The 23,285-nt window shown below is 47.5% G+C and overlaps 1 protein-coding gene across 1 annotated transcript in view; it reads right to left on the bottom strand.

Moving 5' to 3' along the window:
* Nucleotides 1-23,285, bottom strand: part of aspg (asparaginase homolog) — a gene marked incomplete at its 5' end in the record, with an annotated part of 29,216 nt that overhangs the window by 3,481 nt on the left and 2,450 nt on the right. Inside the window, 12 exons of the mRNA XM_080546487.1 lie at nt 656-742; nt 6,112-6,275; nt 7,896-7,991; nt 8,796-8,915; nt 9,563-9,676; nt 11,089-11,274; nt 13,714-13,826; nt 14,457-14,583; nt 15,636-15,719; nt 16,135-16,260; nt 17,217-17,328; nt 21,205-21,334. Coding sequence (XP_080402613.1) covers nt 656-742; nt 6,112-6,275; nt 7,896-7,991; nt 8,796-8,915; nt 9,563-9,676; nt 11,089-11,274; nt 13,714-13,826; nt 14,457-14,583; nt 15,636-15,719; nt 16,135-16,260; nt 17,217-17,328; nt 21,205-21,334 — 1,459 coding nt within the window. The remainder of the gene's footprint in view (nt 1-655; nt 743-6,111; nt 6,276-7,895; nt 7,992-8,795; nt 8,916-9,562; nt 9,677-11,088; nt 11,275-13,713; nt 13,827-14,456; nt 14,584-15,635; nt 15,720-16,134; nt 16,261-17,216; nt 17,329-21,204; nt 21,335-23,285) is intronic.

The raw sequence follows: 23,285 nt of genomic DNA, 5'->3' as shown, positions 1-23,285 counted from the left end.
AATTCAGACCGCTGCAACGAGAAGATGAGACGTAAACCGGTCTCATCTGGTCATGGGTCTTTGGTCTGAACTGGCCCTGACACAAGTTCATCTACTGAAGGGACCGTTTCACAAAAAAATTGTTTTTACGATTCGACACATAACCCTCCATCACACGGTAGCACACGTGACTTGTTTGTTTCTATGCTTGAGAATGTGTTGTTTTGTTTTGTTTGTTTGTTTATTAGGATCCCCATTAGCTAATGCCATGACATTAGCTAGTCTTCCTGGGGTCCAACACAAAAATCATATTTGGAGAATTGTCAACCTTATATACATACAGACAATTGTCAACATTGTATACATACATTTAAGAGACTAAACACAACGCTTTTCAGAGCCTTAGAAGCTCTCCTCTCTCCTCACAAAGACAGAGACAGCATAACAACACTGATAGCATAACGTGGATCGTTTCCGTGTGAACGTGATGGTTCTGGTGCTGGGGAGGTCCACAGCTATGCTGCCAGGGGGCATTCCAACCCTTTATGTAACGCTGGAACAACTGGTCCGACCTGCAAGAACTATGTAGGAGGGGTCAGGGCGAAACAGAGAGTGTTTGTGCCTATGTACCTATACTGTGTGTGTGGGGGGGGGGAGGCGGGGGGGGACACCTCACCTGCACAGCTCTGTCCCAGCATCCTCTATTTCATCTCTGGAGAAGTGGGCTCCTGTCTTCCTGAGGAGTTGGACCACGTCCTTGTGTCTGGATGGGCGACAGATAAGAGAGGGATGATAAGAGAGATAAGGGAGGGAGATAAGAGAGATAAGGGATGAGATACTGAAACATTTATGCACTCACTGCAATGTCGCTTTGGATAAAAGCGTCAGCTAAATGGCGTATATTATGCATGGATCCATTAATGATCCGCAATGCCCCTACCCTGGACACCTTCAAATCAGCCCTCAAAACCCATCTGTTCACCAAGGCCGTTGGCCCCTAGTTTAGTTTTGTCGCTATCACTGTCTCTGTGTTTTTCTGTTGTGTCTGTCTGACTTTCTGTCTGTAAAATCTGTAAAGCGTCCTTGGGTTTGTGAAAGGCGCTATATAAAAACAAGATATTATTATTATTATTATTATTATACAAGGAGATATGTTCAAATCTCTCTCCATATGAGAGCAAGTTTATATAGTGTATCACTCACACTTAAAAGACACAAACACAGTATGAGTCAATCACCAAACACACACAGATATGAGTCAATCATCAAACACAGATATGAGTCAATTAGCAAACAAAGATATGAGTCAATTCCAGTCAACTCCAGCGAAACCAAAAGGATCTCTCATTGTCAGGCGCCAGATTGGTGACTACTGACTACTATACTGACTACTATACTATGTGTGGCTGTCTCGCCGCCTGACAATGACACGCTGCACTGGCACTGCGACTTGCCGCCAGACAAGTAAGAACAGGTTTATAAGACGCCCCCACAGTTGTCCAACCACTCATGTGTGGAGTCTGAGCTGAGAGTTCACCAGCTCTCAGGAGGGACACGGGCCCAAGGCCCAACCTTCCCTAGGTGAGTCCACTCCTTACTGGAAGAGGAAACCAGTTAAAAAAGGTAGAAGACAAGCAGGGACTTTCCGAGTTTGAGACTGAGAGCAGCTGTGTTAAACGCTTAGAGCGGGGCTACTCTATTATTGTGTTTAATGTACTAGGTGCTTTTTATGTTCAGCACTTGGAGTTGCATTCAATGCATGACTTGTGTTATATAAATAAAGTTGGATTGATTGATACTCACTTCCACTGCTGCCACTGAGTTATTTAGTTTGTACTTCATAGTTAATTGATCGACTAATTAATATTGTTTGTTGGGTAGAGAGTTCTATCATCTAGCCTCCCAGGTTTGAATATCACAGATTACGATAAAAGATTCAAAACTAGCAGTTCTCTACCTCCAAAAAGCCCTAGTTTAGAGGCCACATTAGTGATGACCCCCAATCTCCTCACTGACATGACCCACATGCACCATGACTGTCTGTTGTTGTCTATTTTTTGTCTGATATTGTCTATTGTGCACTTGTTTGTTTTTGTCATTTGTGTGCTGCAGAGAATAAAGGCTGTACTGAGAACAAATTCCACCGACTTTGGTTGTGTGGCTAATAAACTATCTATCTATCTATCTATCTATCTATCTATCTATCTATCTATCTATCTGTCTGTTAGATTACATTACATTTTATTACCATTGCATAGATTACCAAGTACCGAGACATCGAAAACGAAATGCAGTTTGGCATATCTAGCGCAAAAAACATGATATTGTAGACGGTGCACAGTATGAGGTATTACCGTGAGTAATAAATAAATGAAGATAATAAATGAATATACATGAGATGAATATCGATATGATATGTACAGTCGAACAAGGGCAAAAGGTCTTGAGGTATGTTACATAATGTAAGATGGTGTTTAAATATAGATAGACAGTTGGGGAGTGTTGGTCCAACACTGTTGGTCTTCCAGTGCTGACAGGTAAGCTCTACTCAGGCATAATGATTATCCATATACTATTACCAGGTCCTGGATCGGCGCCAAAACCAAAGCGAGTCCTCTTGGTGGAGGCCAGGTGCATGCTGGTCCCAGTATCTATCATCTGTGAAACTGGGGCCGGGGACTGGTAGGACTGGTTCAGAGGGACACTCCCTTTTACTAGTTCTCTCACTTCTCTCACTCTCTCTTCTTTTTTCTCTCACTCACCTCACTCAGTCCTTATATGGGCATCAGGAAGAGGAGCCATCGGTGCAACTGTGGAATCTGGCAGATACTACGAACACAAAATGGCCCTAATCCTTAAGACAACTAAAACTAGATTCCAGTTCTTAAAAAAAAAAAAAAAAGGAGTGGGTGGCTGTGCAAATACTAAAATAGTGATCAAATAAGTGATTGTAGATTCCCTGCACGCTTTCAATGAACCCTTACTAAACGGCGTGTGTTATGTTAAATCACTGCACTGTCACAAAGCCTAACAACCAAATTGTGTTTTAGAAAGCGCACGAGACCAGACAAATTGAAGATTTGAAGTCGGGCAAAAAATACAACATGGGCATGTTGGTGCATGTCTGCCAACCGTTAAAGGACACGCACGCGCGCACACGCACACGCACACGCACACACACACACACACACACACACACACACACACACACACACACACACACACACACACACACACACACACACACACACACTCACTCGCACACACACACACACACAGACGCACACACGCGTGCACCCTTAGGCACCACAGCATGCTACTAAAGACTGCGGCCTTGAGCGTGCTATTCCCTGCGCCACGTTCCCTGAACAGACACACACACACGCATACACACACACACACGGCAATGTCAACGAATGACAAGCACAACTAAAAATAATAACACTTTGGATGAAAAAAATTACAATAAAATATCGCCTCTATTGGCAGACAATTGACAATTAGCCTAATTAGCAGATAATTGTTGTGGCGGCCTCTAAACTCCATTACAATCTCCCTGCTCGGTTCTTCAGCCCCCCCCCCCATCTGAGAGGCAGCGCTCCCCTCCCGGACACGCTTCTCATCTACCCCCCCCCCGCCGCCTCAGACTCCCTCCCTCGCTCACTGCTTTTTAATGAGCCCCCCCCCCCCTCTCTCTCTCAACGCCTGCTGTTTGCATACGCTTTCCACCAAAAGACGGGGATGGAAAAATAAAAAGAGCCATGTTAATGTTGTTAACGGCCAATAGGGGATTTAAAATGCCCCACTTAATTCTGTGTGAATGATGTCATTACTGGGTGATGCACGCACCCACCACCACCACCGCTCCCTCCCTCCCTCCCTGCCTCCTTCCCTCCCTCCTTCTCTCCCTCTCTCCCTCCGTCCCGCAAGGAAACCAGGCAGCTTGATGGGTGAAGAACCCCCCCTGTGACTGTGCCCGAGGACGTCTCCTTCCCATGATGCACCTGTAAGCCTCCTAATTCCATCCCTCCAATGCCTCTCTGAACCCAGGGGGCCCCACCCCAGAATGTCTGCCCCCCCCCCCCCCCCCCCGCCCCCATCACCCCAAAAAACGAATGATGATGACATCTTTGTACAGCCTGCCTCAATGTCAGACTCAGTCTTACCTGAAGTGCATCCCAGAATGACTGCCCGCCCCCCCCGTCCCCCCCTGTCCCCCCCCCAAAACCGAATGATGATGATCTTGTTGTGGTACACCAAGCCTCAATGCCTTTTTTTTAATATATATGTTTTTAAGGCATTTCTGCTTTATTGAGATAGAGACAGTAGAGACTGACAGGCAGGATGGGTGAGAGAGAAAAAGAGAGAGAGAGAGGAGGGATGACATGCAGGATAGGTCTGAATCGAACCAGGGACCCTGCGATTACATGGCATGCTCCTTAGAGCAGTGTTTTTCAACCTTTTTTGTGCCACGGCACATTTCTTACCTTGAAAAAATCCCACGGCACACCACCATCCCAAATGTTACAAAATGATACATAGTAGCCTATCATATACGTAACATTATATGAACTTGTCGTTATACTCACTCAGTGCGAAGCCTGGCCCTGTATGTTGGCCATGTATGCGAGCCTTGCGCACAATTTGTCACTTGCAAGCAACTTTGCGTCATCACACTTCTCATCAGTTAAAACGGTTTTCAGCTCCTCCCGTAACTCAAACACGCGGGCCGGCACTTTTCCGCGGGACAATCATCGGCGTATGGAGCAATAACGTCTTATGCTGGGCTCCCATCTCTTCACATAATGCTGCATATAAGCGGCTTTTCAGAGGTCTTGTTTTTACAAAGTTTACCATACGAACAACAGCTATCTCCGCTGGTAAAGTCTCGGCAACATAGCTGCTGCTCCATCAGTGCAGACACTTACGCAGCTGTCCCACTGAAGTCCTCCCCTGTTGTTTTTTTTATGCAATGTCTTGCAAAAAAGAAATTTTCTGTGATTGTGTCTCCATCCACAAAGCGTGCATTGGCCAAGAGTTGAGCCAAGACTCAAGTTGCAAAGCAAATTGCCCACTGCCACGTATCTTCTCCAAAACAACATTTTCGATGTCTGCAGACATGTCATCAATGCGTCTGGCAATCGTCTTAATGAATGAATGAAACAATGTAGGTTATTTTTATCATCTTGGGGTATGGGCATACAATCGTTAGGTTTTTCAGTCACGTATTCACACACCCTCCTGTCAATCACCTGGAAGAGGCCGCTTTGCGGACGGCGATACGCTTTTCTCTGACTGTTACCATTCTTAAGCCGATCTTTTTGGGCTCGTCAACTTCTAACATTATACTCTGTAATATCATATTTCTTGGCTCCTCGACAGTTGTTTGATGCCTCTGCTTCATTGACCACCATGGTCTTAAAATTGGCATCGTAACTCCTCCTCTGTTGTTTGTTAACTTGACCAACCACTTGAGCCACTTTTTTCGAGCTGGTCCGAGTGTGTCTCTGCGGTGTCTCTCCGCGGGTGTGTGTGTGAGTGTGTCTCCATCTCTCCAGGCACCCGTCACTGGGGTGTGTGTGAGAGGGAGAAACACGGTGGCTCGCGTGGGGAACAGTCTTTTGGGGCCATACGTTGTTGTGAATTAATATTGACGTGTAAAAGTCTAGGGCGCGAATATAAGACGATGCAACTTTTTCAGACTTTTTTCCGGGAAAAAACCCCGTCTTATATTCGGGTCAATACGGTAAGTGGAATTTGATAATTTCCCACAGCACATCTGATGATCTCTCCGCGGCACAGTGGTTGAAAAACACTGCCTTAGAGAGCTACGCCACCGAGACACGCCCCCGCCCCTCACCAGGCCCAGTCCTACCTGAAGTGCATCCCAGAATGACTGGTCCCCCCCTGTCCCCCACACCTCAATGCCAGGCCCCCGCCCCCCCCCTGTCCCCCACGCCTCAATGCCAGGCCCCCGCCCCCCCCTGTCTCCCACGCCTCAATGCCAGGCCCCCGCCCCCCTTAATGCCAGGGTCCCGCCCCCCCCCCCCCGGTACCCCACGCCTCAACACCAGGCCCACCCTCCCAGTCCTACCTGAAGTGGTTCACCTGGTCCCCCCCCCCCCATCATACCTGAAGTGCACGGCGTTCTGCAGGGGCGTGTGTCCGTAGCGGTCCTTGGCGTAGACGGTGGACCCGTGGCTGAGGAGGTACTGGACCACCTTGAGGTGGCCCTCGCAGGACGCGATGTGCAGGGGGGTGCGCTGGTCGTAGTCGCCCAGACTCAGGTTACTGCCCTGGGGCAACAAGGTCAGACTCAGGTTACTGCCCTGGGGCAACAAGGAAGTCAGAATCTGAATCAGAAAGCTTTATTGTCATTGCACAAACAGTACAACGAAATTTGTTTAAGCATCACCTAAAAAAACGATACCTGCATACGCACACTACCACACCACAACATTCATGTACCCATATTTAACAACAAAAACTAGTTAAGAAGTCAACACACACTGTTACACTGATGTAGTATCTGTCCATGTCCCTGTGGAATCTTACATCTGTACATCAGTACATACCATACTGTACGTAGCTACCTTAACTGTACATAGATGCCTTGACTGCACATATCTACCATACTTTCCATACAGTTTTTATATCACTATTTGCATTTCTGGTTACGGTAGTTGCTAAACTGCTTTTCTTTGTCTGGTACTTGTACTCTGCAATGACAATAAAGTTGAATCTAATCTAACCTGATCTAGTCTACTGTACATACAGCAGGGTAAAATGTGAGGTATTTAAATCACGCGGTGGATATTCTGATGCATTCACGAGGTGTCATACATACTTTTCTCAACGGTGACAGTCGTTCACAACAGATGTACCATTTCATTAAACTAATAGCCTAAACATCTCTCTCTACTCAATTTAAATATATCCCCCGTAATATAAGATCATTTCCCAATGAAAGAAAAAGTGGGTTATTGAAAATTGAACTGACTGGAAAAAACTGGAAATGATCCTCAGGTCACAAGTTCACCACGAAAGGAGGCCTTATCAAATAAAATATAGAGATTTGGTTTGATATGGCCTCCTTTTGTGATGAACTTGTGACCTGACGATCATTTCCTGGTTTTTCCAGTCAGTTCTATTTTCCATAACTCACATTTCTTTTGTCTCATTGGGAAATCTAAGGTCGTACATCTGAGCATGCTCAGTTTGCTCTCTGTCAGCCATCTCCTGCATCGAGTAACCCAGCAACCCAGTGCTCTGACCGGTTCATCCGACTGTACATCACAAAGACGCTGTTACAATTCCTGAGCATCCATCTATGTTTTTTACAATGTTGGTTTTAATTGCCTAGAAGAAGGCCAAAAATGCAGTTGTCTTCTCACCCAGCAGGTCAGGGGGAAAAATGTCTTTAGAGAGGGACTGGCACACAGATAGACCTGACTGGTATTTGAAGTCGGATGTTGAGAGGAAGAATTCAGTCAGCAAATGTAGTAGAACCAGTCAGGGGGAACACATACTTGTACCATTCGAAGTACCTGATGCAATATCAAACTCTGTGGCATCAGCTAACAGGGACTTTACACAGCGACAACGGAAGGACGTGTCGAGACAGAATCGCGCGTGCGCAAAGTCAGACTTTTTTTTTCTTTCTCGAACGCCGTAGCGTGTGTGTGTTTGTGGTTATGGATGGAACCTTAACCCTAACCCTAATTGTATCCTGTCTTATTTGCCACTTACATCCTGTACTATTGTCTATTTTTTGGTGTCTAGAATTATAGCTACAGCCTTATTGTCTTGTAAGCTCCACTGTCAGGAACCGAAGCCTAAGAATTTTACTCTCTTACACTTGTGTAATGTGACTTAACAATAAAACTTGAAACTTGAAACATGGAAGTGCTGCCCACCATCTCTCGTATCGCTTCCAAGGCCTCCACATCCCCGATCTTGGCGGCAGCACACGCCAGGGCGGGCGTCAGGGCGTCACGGATGGCCTCCAGCTCCTGAACAGAGTTAGCCTCAGAGTTAGCCTCAGAGTTAGCGCTAGAGTTAGCGCCAGAGTTAGCAGCAGAGTTAGCGTCAGAGTCAGCATCAGAGTCAGCATCACCTTCACTTTTACACAGGGGGGAGGGAATCAGCAATGGGGCTGAAATCAATCAGCAGACATGATCATCTCTCTGCTGTCCAGTGTGTGCTAGCTTTTATTTAATTTAATTTTTTAAGTTTATCCAGATGAACAATTTTTAACATTTGATTCGATTGGACAACAAAACAAAACAAAACAAAACTTGTCTGAAATCTAACTCTGGATGAGAGGTGAGTCAGTTGTTTGGCTGAGAGGTGAGTCAGTTCAGATGTCATGTCTCGTTCGGCCACCGGGGGCAACAACTCACAAAAAGGTTGTTAGTTGTTGTAGTCCTGCTGCAGTCAGGAGAGGAGTCCTGTCAGACAGCAGAGCCCCGTGACTAACCTGTTAGGTGGCCCCCGTCACCCTGCTGTCACCTGAGAGGAGGAGACAGGGCCAGGCAGCCTCCCGTGTGTGTGTGTGTGTGTGTGTGAGTGTGTGTGTGTGTGTGTGTGCATGTGTGTGTTTAACGTGTGTGTGTGTAACATGTGTGTATGTGTGCCTGTCTGTGTGTGTGTGTGTGTGTGTGTGTGTGTGTGTGTGTGTGTTGTGTGTAACATGGCGTCTCTGTGTGTGCGTGTATGTGTGTGTGTGTGTGTGTGTGTGTGTGTGTAACGTAACGTAACGTGTGCGTGTGTATGTGTGTGTGTGTGTGTGTGTGTGTGTGTGTGTGTGTGTGTACCTCCTTGCAGCTGATGCTGAGGGACTTGGCGATGATCTGGATGAAGCGGCTGTCGCTGAGGGAGAGCTTGGCCCCCTCCATGTCACAGATCATCTCCCCCCGCAGGTTCTGACTGATCAGCTGGACAGGACACACACACAAACACAACCAGTCAAGGTACACACTACACACATCTGTACAGGACCAGGACACACACCTTCCTCTCAACATCAGGAGAAACACACACCCAGTCAGGTCCACATAAGGACAAACACACACCTAGTGAAGTACGAGTTTTACATGCATTTTTCACTTTCATGCTCCATCTCTCTCCATGTAAAAAATAGCTATTTTTTACTTCCATGACTTCCATGACTTCCACAGTGTTGACTGTGATGACATACGCCTTTGTCCAAAAGCGACTTACAATAAATACATTTGACTAATTCATTCGACTAAGTAAGTGAATCATCTATCCATCAGTCATAGCAGGAGACAGTAAGCTATGCTCAGGCCAGTAGCCATTGGCAGTCGATTATTATTAATTTTTTAATACAACTATACAATTTTGGCTATCGACTTCCATTACTGAGTGTTGACAACATACATTAAATCGTATTTTCTTTTTGCCATTTAGCAGACGCCTTTATGCAAAGCGACCTACAACAAAAACATTTGACTAATTCATTCGACTAAGTAAGTGAATCATCTGTCCACCAGTCACAGCAAGAGACGGTAAGCTATGCTCAGGCCAGAGAAGAAGAAGAAAGATTATTATTTTATTCTACCTTCTTCTTGGCCTCCAGGCTGAGCTCCTTGCGGGCCAGGACGTAGGACAGCTTGCACAGCGCCGCCTCCGGGGTCATGTCACAGCCGGGGATCAGCCCCGCGTCGATCAGCACCTGAGGAGACCGGAGATCATCACTACACAATGGGAGCTGCATGTGCCCTTGAGCAAGGCACCTAACACCTAATTGCTCCAGGCGCCTAGAGCAAAAAAATACCAAATTCCAACAATTGACTGACAAGTTAAATAAAACATTGTTCTTCTTCAGTGTTACACTGATGTAGTGTCTGTTCATATCCCTGTGGAATCTACTGGACACACATAGGGCTTACACACCGGCAGTTCCGAACGCCGGTTCGCGTACCGAAACCTCAGAACGTTGGCGCTGTCTGGCGAACGAGCCCGCGTTCATACCAGTGTATCGTTCGCCAGACATCGCCAACGTTCGGAGGTTTCGGTACGCGAACGCGAACCGGCGTTCGGAACTGCCGGTGTGAAAGAGGCCACAGGAGGGTAGAATGTGAGGTGTTTACATCACGCGATGGATATTCTGCTGTATTAAATTTGTTTACAGTTTACATTTTGGGTATTTAGCAGACACCTTTTATCCAAAGCGACTTACAACAACAAATACATTTGACTACATTTGACTTGAAGTAAGTGAATCATCTATCCACCAGTCATAGCAGGAAACAGTAATATATGCTCAGGCCTGGAGCCATTGGCAGTCGTCGTGCTAAAAGAAGGGAAACATTTGTTGTTGTTGTTTTTTTCGCAAGGTACACACTTTCCTCAACGGTGAAAGTCATTTACAATGGAGGCCTGAGGAGACCAGGGAACACTTCAGGTGAGGTCCTCTGTGGCTCAGTTGGTGGTAGCATGGCGCTAACAACGCTTAGGTTGTGGGTTTGATTCCTGCTGGGACCATATATACTGAAATGTATGCACTCACTGCAATGGATAAAAGGGTCAGCTAAATGATGTTTATTATGTACTGCCTTCACATACACACTCCTCCCAGCCCTACCAGAGACACCAGTGGTCCTGCCTACCTTGCTCTACCAGAGACACAGTGGTCCTGCCTACCTTGCTCTACCAGAGACACAGTGGTCCGGCTTACCTTGCTCTACCAGAGACACAGTGGTCCGGCTTACCTTGTTACCATAGACACAGGGGTCCGGCCTACCTTGTTACCATAGACACAGGGGTCCGGCCTACCTTGTTACATAGACACAGGGGTCCGGCCTACCTTGTTACCATAGACACAGTGGTCCGGCTTACCTTGTTACATAGACACAGGGGTCCGGCCTACCTTGTTACATAGACACAGGGGTCCGGCCTACCTTGTTACCATAGACACAGGGGTCCGGCCTACCTTGTTACATAGACACAGGGGTCCGGCCTACCTTGTTACCATAGACACAGGGGTCCGGCCTACCTTGTTACCAGAGACACAGGGGTCCGGCCTACCTTGTTACATAGACACAGGGGTCCGGCCTACCTTGTTACCAGGGACACAGGGCCTACCTTGCCGGTGGCGTATGAGGTGGACACGGTCCCTCTCAGACACTGCGTGCAGTTGATCATGATGACGCCGCGGTCCGTGGCGTTCTTCAGCACCTCCAGCAGGTCGGCGCGGTTGTCAGGAGCGTTACCACTGCCGAAGGTCTCCAGGATCACACCCTGCATGGGCTCCTGCAGGAACGCCCTCACCTGCACACACACACACCACACACACACACCGTACACACACACACACCATACACACACACACACACACACACACGGACAGAGAAAAGGTCTACGTTCAGACAAGATGGCTGTTGGGCAAAGAGGGGAAGAATACAGAGCTAGGATCCAGTTAAACGACCTCACCACTCCCCCTACACCTCTTCCCTACCCCCCTACAACACCCCCCTACCCCCTACACTACCCCCCCTACCGCCCTACACCTCCTCTTTAACCCCCTACCCCCCCAAACCCCCTCTCTCACAAGCCCATCTGGTGCCCTTGCCACCAGTCCATCAATCTCAGGGTGATTCATTGTGGGGGGGGGGGGGTGGGGGGGGTGCAGGGAGTCCTAGAGCACACAGGGTGATTCAGTGGTAGGGGGGTTGTGGGGGGGGGGGGCTAGAGCACACAGCACCAGCATCTGGAGATGAGGCGGCTGAAACGGCCTGGAGGAGGAACTGTTAAGACAGAGGTGTTCACAGGAACCGCTAACACGGAGGTGTTCACAGGAACCGTTTCAGCCGGTCACGGTTGGACCCTACACTTCTGGTATGGGAGGAGGTGGATATGGTGAGTGTAGGGCACCCACTGTTTCTGGTTTGTTTAGCTGTTGAAATGTTGGATCGAGCGGAGAGTAGCTAGCTTGGCCTCAGAATGTGTTTTCACAACTCTCCCCCAATAAACTCCCATGGTGGCAGTGGCAGAGACAGAGACAGAGACAGAGACAGAGACAGAGACGCACGCACACACGCACACACGCACGCACACACGCACACACACGCACACACACACGCGCACACACACACACACACACACACACACACACACACACAGACAGAGGCAGAGACAGAGACAGAGACAGTGCAAGGCAGATGACAGCCTGATGCATAATAAAAATACGGGTCGTAAAAAAATGAAAAACGGCTCGGAGCTCATCACGGCCCAACCTGGGCGGTGGGTACCAGATTGAGACAGTAAAGCCATCCTCCCGTCCCGTCTCCTGAGAGAGAGAGCCAGGCCTAGCTAAGTGTTTAAGTGTCTGTGCCAGGCGGCAGGCCTAGCTAAGTGTTGAAGTATCTGTGCCAAGCCTTCCACTTTACTGGGTAATTGGACATGGCCCATAACCCTCCTGTATCATTTTTCACTGAGGCTAAGCGCCGCTGGCAACACCCAACATCCGGTCGGAACGCGCCGGCCGGTTCCAGACTTGGTTCGCGAGCGCTAACTGGAACGGTTCCTAGGCGATGTGAAAGCCCTATGTCTGTCTGTCTGTCGGGCCTCCCCAGGGCCTGTCTGTCTGTCTACCTACCTGTCTGTCTTTCTGTCCCTCCTCGAGCTCTGTAGCTCTCTCCATACGCTCCCTCCAGCCTTCGCATCCCCCTCTGCCCCTCCGTCAGCCCTGTGTGTCTGTCTAGCGGTATGAAACCTCCGTCAGCCCTGTGTGTCTGTCTAGCGGTATGAAAGCCCTAACAGAGAGGCCTGGATGAGGGGAGGAGCCTCCACACCACACAGAGTAACAATTAATAATTCGGATGAATATTAAACCAAAACAATGAAGCCCAGATGATTATTATTATTAAAAAAATATATATATAGAATTTAATTTAATTATTAATAATTTACCACCCTCAGTAAATGTGTGATGAACAGAAAAGGGCGGGGCCAGCATTCACAGTGACCGCCGTGATGCCTGGGAACAGCCTCAGCACACCACACAACCACACACACACACACACACACACACACACACACACACACACACACACACACACCACACACACACACACCACACACCACACACTCACAGTGACGGTGGTGATGCCTGGGAACAGCCTCAGCACCCCCACACCACACACCACACCACACCACCCCGCACCACACCACACCACACCACACCACACCACACCACACCACACACACACTCACACACACTCACACTCACACTCACACTCACAGTGATGGCGGTGATGCCTGGGAACAGCCTCACCACACACACACACACACACACACACACACACACTCACAGTGACCGCCGTGATGCCTGGGAACAGCCTCAGCACACCACACAACCACACACACACACACACACACACACACACACACACACACACACACACCACACACCACACACTCACAGTGACGGTGGTGATGCCTGGGAACAGCCTCAGCACCCCCACACCACACACCACACCACACCACCCCGCACCACACCACACCACACCACACCACACCACACCACACACACACACTCACACTCACACTCACACTCACACTCACAGTGATGGCGGTGATGCCTGGGAACAGCCTCACCACACACACACACACACACACACACACACACACACACACACACACTCACAGTGACCGCCGTGATGCCTGGGAAGAGCCTCACCACACACACACACACACACACACACTCACAGTGACCGCCGTGATGCCGGGGAACAGCCTCAGCACGCCCACGTTGCGGTTCAGCTCTGTGCTCACTCTGAACTTAGAGGTCGTGTTCGCCCTCCACACCGTGTCCCAGTTGACTGCAGAGGAGGAGAGAAATAACCATTATTATTTAATGTTTTTAGGGCATTTCTGCTTTATTGGGATAGAGACAGTAGAGATTGACAGGAAGGATGGGTGAGAGAGAGAGAGAGAGAGAGGAGGATAGAGACAGTAGAGAGTGACAAGGAGGATGGGTGAGAGAGAGAGAGAGAGAGAGAGAGAGAGGAGGATAGAGACAGTAGAGGTTGACAGGAAGGATGGGTGAGAGAGAGAGAGAGAGAGAGGAGGACAGAGACAATAGAGACTGACAGGAAGGATGGGTGAGAGAGAGAGAGAGAGAGGGGGGGATAGAGACAGTAGAGATTGACAGGAAGGATGGGTGAGAGAGAGAGGAGGATAGAGACAGTAGAGATTGAGAGGAAGGATGGGTGAGAGAGAGAGAGGAGGGATGACAAGCAGGATAGGTCGATGGCCGGAATCTAACCGGCGACCCTGCGATTACACGGCTGACGCCGTAGTGAGCTACACCACCAAGCGCTCCAGAAATAATCAATATTATTAACCAAAACTCAATGGAATCTATTAAACCTAATCTATCTATAAAACAATCTATTAAACTCTCTATTAAGCATCAGGATAGACCCATCCCATCCCAGCGTCATGGTTACTTGTGATATCCACTTCAGCGTTGGCCAGCGGGGCGAGGTTAGGGGAACAGAAGGCGTTGAAACTCCCAGAATCCACCTTGGTGACGCGGTTCCCTCGGTACAGCTTGTTGTGGAAGAACAGGCACACCTGAGGTGAAAACATAAATGGAGGACGACGGAGTCTTATTTACTGTGTTTCGTTGTCTTGGTAACTTGTACTCTGCAATGACAATAAAGGTGAATCTAATCTAATCTTATTTCAGACACAGTTCCGTCGACACACCGCCGCCATACACAACAGCACAATAACACCAGCCACACTGGCAATAAATTGGATCTTGGCCATTTTGCACCACTGGGGCGGGTAGAAATGATTGAACAGAGCCATTGACTGTCTGAGAGCCATCGAATGAAACGCCCAAACGTTTATTTCCTCAGTCTTTTTCGTGTCGAGCATACCAGTTTGTCTTTATCGACTGGCTGACAGTACATTATCCAATCATTTTTTTCTTCTACAGACTCTACAGATAAAACGCCCTTCTTCGACACAACACCACCAAAGTGGTAGAGTAGTGTCATCTTGCAGTTTCAGGGAGTACAGTATTGCGACACCCTCAGCCATACCTGGTGGAGGCTGACTGAACGGTCTTGTTAGACGGGTGGTTTAAGGAGTGTGTTTGATGCCTTCTGCTGTCTATTGTCTGCTAACAGTCATCATCCTTCACTAGTAGGACAGGTAGCACCTATAGACTACACTCTACTCTACAATCTACAGCAGATTGTAGTCACATCCAACTATAATAATAACTTTTATTTGTATAGCACTTTTCCTGCAAACGTTGCAGCTCAAAGTGCTTTAATCATTATATAATCATCATATAATCATCATCATCATGAATTATTTAGTCATTTAAAGGCAATATTAAAAAGATCATCCATGGTGGCCTATAAAGCGTGGTACAAATCAATAAAATCGACAATCATAACAAAACAAAACAGAGAGAGGTGGATAATGACCAGTTAGTCTTCAATCCATAAGCTTTTACAGCAGAGAATCAGGAAGCTGGAATTCACCTCACAACACTTGGCCAAGATGACACCATGTGTAAAACACACACACACACACACACACACACAAAACAACATGCTTCAAGTGACAGAACAGAGCGACTGTACTTGTTAGTGTCCCAAGTCACCCACCTCAGGAATCACAAACTGCCCGGCGACCAACAGCGCCCCCAGGAGGTTGTCACGACCATCGTTTCTCATCTCGTAAATCGGCACCTGAAAAACAAAAGCCTTATCTCTCCTTATCTGATATGGCCTGGTCCTTATCTTTATAAAGCTGCTGTTCTGTTGGGTACGGGGAAGTGTTGTGTTTGTCAGAACCACACAGTGGAGATAACAGGCGGTTGGCGGCGGTTTTAGGGTTAGGTTTAGGTTAGGTTTTGGTTAGGTTTAGGTTAGGTTTAGGGTTAGGTTTTGGTTAGGTTTAGGGTTAGGTTTTGGTTAGGTTTAGGTCTAGGTTTAGGGTTAGGTTTAGGGTTAGGTTTAGGGTTAGGTTTAGGGTTAGGTTAGGGTTAGGTTTAGGTCTAGGTTAGGTTTAGTTTAGGTTAGGTTTAGGGTTAGGGTTAGGGTTAGGTTTAGGTCTAGGTTAGGTTTAGTTTAGGTTAGGGTTAGGTTTAGGGTTAGGGTGTACCTGTGAGCCGGTGAGGATGATGGGCTTGCCCAGGTTCTCACACATGAAGGACAGGGCCGAGGCGGTGTAGGCCATGGTGTCAGTACCGTGCAGGATCACGAAGCCGTCGTAATCCTCGTAGTGTTTCTGGAACCACAGAGGGAATAAAGAGAACATGACTGGACTTACATTTTTTAAAATCTCAGGGTTTGTGTTTTTATCTTGAATTATGCCTATTGTTTTCCCTATTGTCTTGTGCTGCAATGTCAGGAACCGAAGCCGAAGAATTTGACTGTCTTACACTTGTGTAATGTGACGTAACAATAAAACTTGAAACTTGAAACTTAAGCTGTACTACAAAGCACAACTGTTGTTGTGTTATTGCCATACAGTACGTTATTACAACATATCTATCATGGTTAGGGATATGGTTCATATCAGGGTGAGAATATGTGACGGCAGCTGGTGAAAGAGGAAACAAGTGGGCAACCAATCAAATGTTCAGACTTTTATTCAGAAAATTCTAAATAAATGTCAACGTTGTCGAAAATCAATGACACACTCCCTAATGAAGCCAAAAAGATTACAATGCAATGGATTCGGAGAGTAATCCCCACTACTCTACACTAACTAGGTAGTAGTGGGGATTACTCACTGAGTCCATTGTATTGCAATATTTTTTTTGGCTTGATTAGCGAGTGTGTCATTGATTTTCAACAACGTTGACATTCATTTAGAATTTTCTGAATAAAAGTCAGAAAAACATTGCGATCGGTTGCTGACTTGTTCCCTCCTTTCTCCAGCTGCTGTCTCGTCATAGAGATGATGGCAGGGGGGTCTGGGGTGGTCCAGTGGTCTGGGGTGGTCCAGTGGTCTGGGGTGGTCTGGGGTGGTCCAGTGGTCTAGCACCGTGGTCTACAGTGCACACATATGCCCATGGGTTGGCATGGGTTAGAATCCGGCCCATGCCCTCCCTCCCTTCTTCTCCTTACTTTCCTGTCTGTCTTCACTGTATCTGTCCAATAAAATGAAAACATATGAGTGGGACTGACCCACTCAGAAAAAATAACTTTAAAAAAGAAAGAAAGTATGGCAGGAGGTACCTCGATGTCCTTCCCGATGGTCCCCCAGTCCTCCGTGGTCATGTTGCAGGAGTCCAGAAGGGGGCTGTATTCCAGGACCGTGTACACAATCCTCTTATTGTCCTTACACAGCCTGGGGGGGGGGAACAGGGGCACCGGGGGTCAAACCATCACCTTCATCATCAGCATCAGAATCATCATCATCTCCAATGACATGTGCGCGCACACACACACACACACGCAGACACACGCAGACACACAGACACACAGACATAGAGACAGAGACATACAGAGACACAGACACAGACAGACAGACACACACAGACAGACACACAGACACACGCATACACACGCAGACACACGCAGACACACAGGCACACAGACATAGAGACATACAGACAGACAGACACACACACACACCAATCAAATCAAATCAAGTTTTATTTGTATAGCGCATTTCTCACAAAATGTGACCCAATGCGCTTAACACACAGACACACACACACACACACAGACACAGACACAGACACACACACACACACACACACACACACACACACACACACACACACACACACATACAGACACACAGACACACACACAAACAAATATAAACAGCCGATTAACTCAAAGACACATTTTATGGTTAAGCAAATGAGCTGATTCCATTTGGATCAATTCCAAAAAAAAAAAAAAAAAGGAAATCACTTTCAGGGCGCTGAAGAGCTCCTCTTTGTTTACACAGCCAGACTTTGGGAAGGCGGTTGGTTTTTAAATCTGAGAGGGAAAAGAGGCCGAGGATAAAGGAAGGAGAAGAAGCGCGCGACACGCCTAGCCTAGCCTAGCGACTTTACGAAGCGAGACAAAGTCTGTTTGGTTAGGCCGTCTGTCTCACAGCAGGGCGCCTGAACCTGTTTCAAAAACATGGGGCGAGAATTACGAAGGTATGATGAGGGAGAGAGGGGGACATGAGGGAGGGGATGAGGGGGGGGGGCATGAATTAGCTGGTTTCAGGGAGAAGGAGGGAGCTCTTTTAAGACTCCGGCAGTTTCTTTTTCTAAGGATGAGCCCTTGGGATTGGTGGGGGGGGTCGGTATTGTAAAGATGCACAAAAGATCTGTGGCGGTTTTGGCGCGCGGGGGGGGCTAGCTAGATCTTCTCGTCCCTACGAAACGGGGGTCAGTCAGATTTAGCGGAGACCCCGTGTTCTCAGATCTGTTCCAATCACAAGAGGGCAGCTCATCCTAGCCTTACTTGCATATTTATGTGCCCCCCGCCCTCCCTATGCCCCCCGCCCCCCCTCGCTAAACGGAGTTGAAGTTGGCGCCCCGCATCGACTCCTCGCTCCAGGTCTAATAAGGGAGGCCCCCAGTCCACCCCCCACACACACCCCCCATCCCCCCCAGCGGCTAAGCAGCTGTGAAAAGATTTTCTCTTTAATCTCCCTTTTTAAGAACACGGGACGGGACATGGAGGCAACCCCCCCCCATCCCCCCCCCATATTACCATAGGACAGCTTATAAACACGGGGTCGGTCGGGGGGCTGAATGGAGCAGCAGGGGGTAATAGCGAACAACCACCCCCCCTCAGCATCTAACCAGAGGCCTACAGACAGCACCCCCCCCACCCCCAGCACCTAACCAGAGGCCTACAGACAGCACCCCCCCCCCACCCCAGCACCTAACCAGAGGCCTACAGACAGACATGGCTCTCATTAGCCCTGACTCCACACCCTCGTCCTCAGACATATGTTGTTGATAATCTTAAAGGGACACGGCGCCTCCGGAAAATATTCAAATCTCCCAATTATTCATCTAGTCTTCTGGTGTCGCCGTCGGTTACGGCGGGGGAGAGAGGAGACATTAGCATACGACAGAAACTCACTACGGCCTTTTTCCAATACGTCAATAAACCAATAAACCAATTCCCTACTCAAACGCCGCTAAGAATTCAAAGCGCTGTGTTATGATGACATCGATATCGGGCTTGGTGATGTTAATTCCAGGCTAGGGAGGTTTCGCGTTTATCGAGCACCCTCCTCTTCGATTGTTGGAACGATCGTTCCTGAAGCAGATCATGCAAACAACAACACAACAGAGAGCCTTAACACCAAGTCACTGCGTTGTTAAACAAACCCATGCTCACACACAAACACACACACACAAACTGAGTTATAGACGTTAGTGACGTAGGATTCAGGGATGACAAGTTAGTGTTAGTCAGCATCGCCCCCACGTTTATGTCAGAAGATCTAAGTGCCGATGTTCCTACAAATACTACAGAGGCAATGGGGGAAGGATGATGATGTCATCAGCTACAGCCAGGGACATAAAGACTTGTGGTTTTTCATCAAACCAAGGTGATGAAGTTCACCCGTGAGTCACTGCACTCACTAAGCAAACAGGGAGAAACTGGTTGGACTGTACTGGGAAGGGGCTAGGGCAGGGATGCCCTGTGAGACTGTCGACCAGTCAAGACAGAGGTGGGAGGTGTGTGTGTGTGTGTGTGTGTGTGTGTGTGTGTGTGTGTGTGGTGGGGGTAATGAGGTGACATATGGCAGTCCTCCAATACAGCAGATCCAACATACACACTCTCTCTCTCACTCACATACATACACACAGTCTATCTCTCAGCACACAGCATGCTACCAGTAGAACTACAGCACCCAGCATGCTACCAGGACTACAGCACCCGTGGAATAGTAGGTCAGCATGACGAGTCGGCATCCTGTCGAAGCAACACAGAGGTTTTAGAGTGATGATGTGAGAGTTGAGCTGTAGTAGTGTTGTTGGCACCACACAGGAAGGTTTAATGGTGAAGCGAGTTTAGTAGAGGATGTATTATAAACTTCAAACGTCAATATGAGCTGAGTTTTGGTTTGGAAGTGGTATTTGTTCTTCAAGAAACTTGGTGACACAACAATGTCACAACAATGACGGTACGCGTGGACTCATGAAGGGTGTCAAACAGGAAGTGAAAGGTCTATGAATAGAAAACCACGAGGCAGTTCTTGAAAAGTGTGGGTGTCGCCTATAATATCCTCCCCTACTTAAAGGAACAAACTAGCCTAAATGACCGAGACATGATGATTCAGGACGGCCTTGGCTCCTTTTAATAGATGTCCTGACATAGCTAGGCCTACATCCTACATCCATTGTTTGTTTTTTTACTTTACTTTCTCTATCAATCAGTCAGGCTGGGGGATGGTAAGTCATACTGGTCTGTTCTTACTGTGTATAATAATCAGATGTCAATTTTATGTTATTCTATTATTCAATGTGTCACTTCATTTTGTTGTTGCTGTTTGTGGAGTGAGCTGCTGTAACACCTTAATTTCCCCTCAGGGATCAATAAAGTATCTATCTATCTATCTATCTATCAAAACAGGGCATCAATCTTAACCTTTTCATACAATGATGCATGGCAGCATTAGTTAAAATGTACAAGTATTTTTGCCTGTTTCTATGCTATGAACATCCACTCAAGTACACCATTCCACCAAGTCAATGAATTACTACACAGACAGAGTAAGAAAGAAAATATGTCAAACTATATATCGAAATACAGTAGTTTATGCAAAGAGTAGGCTAGCCCTAAGGGGTGGACTAAGGGAATAAGGGGTGGACTAGGGGAATAAGGGGTGGACTAGGGAATACGGGGTGGACTAGGGAATACGGGGTGGACTAGGGAATAAGGGGTGGAATAAGGGAATAAGAGGTGGACTAGGGAATACGGGGTGGACTAGGGAATACGGGGTGGACTAGGGAATAAGGGGTGGACTAGGGAATAAGGGGTGGACTAGGGAATAAGGGGTGGACTAAGGGGTGGACTAGGGAATAAGGGGTGGACTAGGGACTAAGGGGTGGACTGGGGAATAAGGGGTGGACTAGGGAATAAGGGGTGGACTAGGGAATAAGGGGTGGACTAGGGACTAAGGCGTGGACTAGGGACTAAGGGGTGGACTGGGGAATAAGGGGTGGACTAAGGGGTGGAGTGCAGGGTGACTCACGGCAGGACCAGGATGTTCTCTGGGGCGTCGTAGTAGTCGTACAGGCGGGTCAGCTGGGCGTACTCTTCATCATGGAGGATGGGGAGCTTCCTCAGGTTCTTCACAAAGGCGTAGGGCTCTGGAGCCAGCACTGTGGAGAGGAGGGGGGGGGGAGAGAGAGAGAGAGAGAGAGAGAGAGAGGGGACAGGGTGAGGGGAGAGAGAGAGAGGGGACAGGGTGAGGGTGAGGAGAGAGAGAGAGAGAGAGAGAGAGAGAGAGAGAGGGGACAGGGGTGAGGAGAGAGAGAGAGAGAGAGAGAGAGAGAGAGAGAGAGAGAGAGAGAGAGAGAGAGAGAGAGAGAGAGAGGGGGACAGGGTGAGGAGAGAGAGAGAGAGAGAGAGAGAGAGAGGGGACAGGGGTGAGGAGAGAGAGAGAGAGAGGGGGGGGGGACAGGGTGAGGAGAGAGAGAGAGAGAGAGAGAGAGAATGAGAGAGAGAGGGGACAGGGTGAGGAGAGAGAGAGAGAGAGGGGACAGGGTGAGGAGAGAATCAGAATCAGAATTTATTTTATTACATCCCAAAGTACACAAGTAAAGTTCTTTATCATAGGTTCCTCAACATAATAAAGTAGAATAAGTAAAGTGAAGTAAGAAATAATAAAGTAACGATAAAGGAATGAGAGGGGACAGGGTGAGCAACGTTTTAAAGACACAACAGAGGGTGAAACTTCTAGAATACTGTAGGAACAATACCGGGGGAAAAATATTGTTTAGTGCTACTTAGTAACATACATTAACATTTTGGGCATTTAGTAAGCGCCTTTATCCAAAGCGAATATATATCCAGTATAATTTACTCAGGCGTTCTAATTTGACAGCAAAAAGAAGCAGCATACAAGAAAATCCTAAAGCCTAATCCGAAATCCTCCATAAGACCAGAGAAAAACAGCAGGAGTCAATCAAATGTTATTTTTCACGTAAGCCTACTGTACATCGCATACAGCCGTAACGGACATTGTGAAATCAAAACCCAAAAAGCGAAGCAGAGGTGTCAAAGATTTGGCCTCCGGTGGGAGCGTTGCGTGGGAGCTCCGGAGCAGCCCAATGTTCCCACAGATGAACCCGTCTAGAAGATGAGTTTAAGGAAGCTACTATACACTGTAATATTGACCTCTGAATGAGACACTGAGTGTAGCGTGATTATAGCCTTATGTAATATCAAGTATTGTAATAATATGAGGCGGTGATGCGCACAGCAGTTGATATCAGTTTAGTTTTACTAACAAATTAATATATTTTTCAGGTCCGCGGAGGACGTTGCATTGTGGTCTAATGTGGCCTGCGATCAAATCAGGTTGGACATCCCTGGCCTAGAGTATCAGAAGAACCATCACCCATACCAGCCAGTGGTCATTTGAGCATCAAGTATTGTGTTATACTGACCCCTAGTGGTTAATTAGAGAATAACACCACGAACGTCTAATAAATACTCTAATAAATCTTATTTTTGTGTAATAATGTCTTACAAAACAAACAGAAAAACACATTCAACGGCGCTCCCAAGCTGATCTAATAAACCAGGCACACCTGGTCGTCAGCGGTGTCAGTTATCTATCTGTACCTGAACAAGTTTTATTTTTGGTTTTTAAAGTGAGCTGCTCTGATATGCTGCAGGCTATGTAGCACATGACTCCGAGGGAATTTGAAGAGCTATTGATAACTAGGCTAAGGTGAATAGGGCTCTGCTCTGAATGAGAGAGAACAGCTGAGGGACGTCCATCTAAAAAAACAATCTAAATTTAGGATCATGAGGAGTGGGCTTACAGGACCTCCTCCTATATGAAGGGAGAAAAAATCAAAAACAAAACTTTGAACCTTACTACTACAACCAAATACAACCTTCGCACACAAACCTTACGATAGGTTAACATAGGACATGGGACTCTCTCACCCATCCTTCCTGTCAATCTCTACTGACTCTATCCTAATAAAAGCAAGAGAAATACAAGAGAGAGAGAGAGAGAGAGAGAGAGAGAGAGAGAGAGAGAGAGAGAGAGAGAGAGAGAGCGAGCGAGCGAGAGAGAGAGACAGAGACAGAGAGTTG

Source organism: Nansenia antarctica (assembly GCF_963989245.1).
Source record: "Nansenia antarctica genome assembly, chromosome: 1".
NCBI classification, from domain to species: domain Eukaryota; kingdom Metazoa; phylum Chordata; class Actinopteri; order Argentiniformes; family Microstomatidae; genus Nansenia; species Nansenia antarctica.
This window is presented reverse-complemented; position numbering and strand designations above follow the sequence as displayed.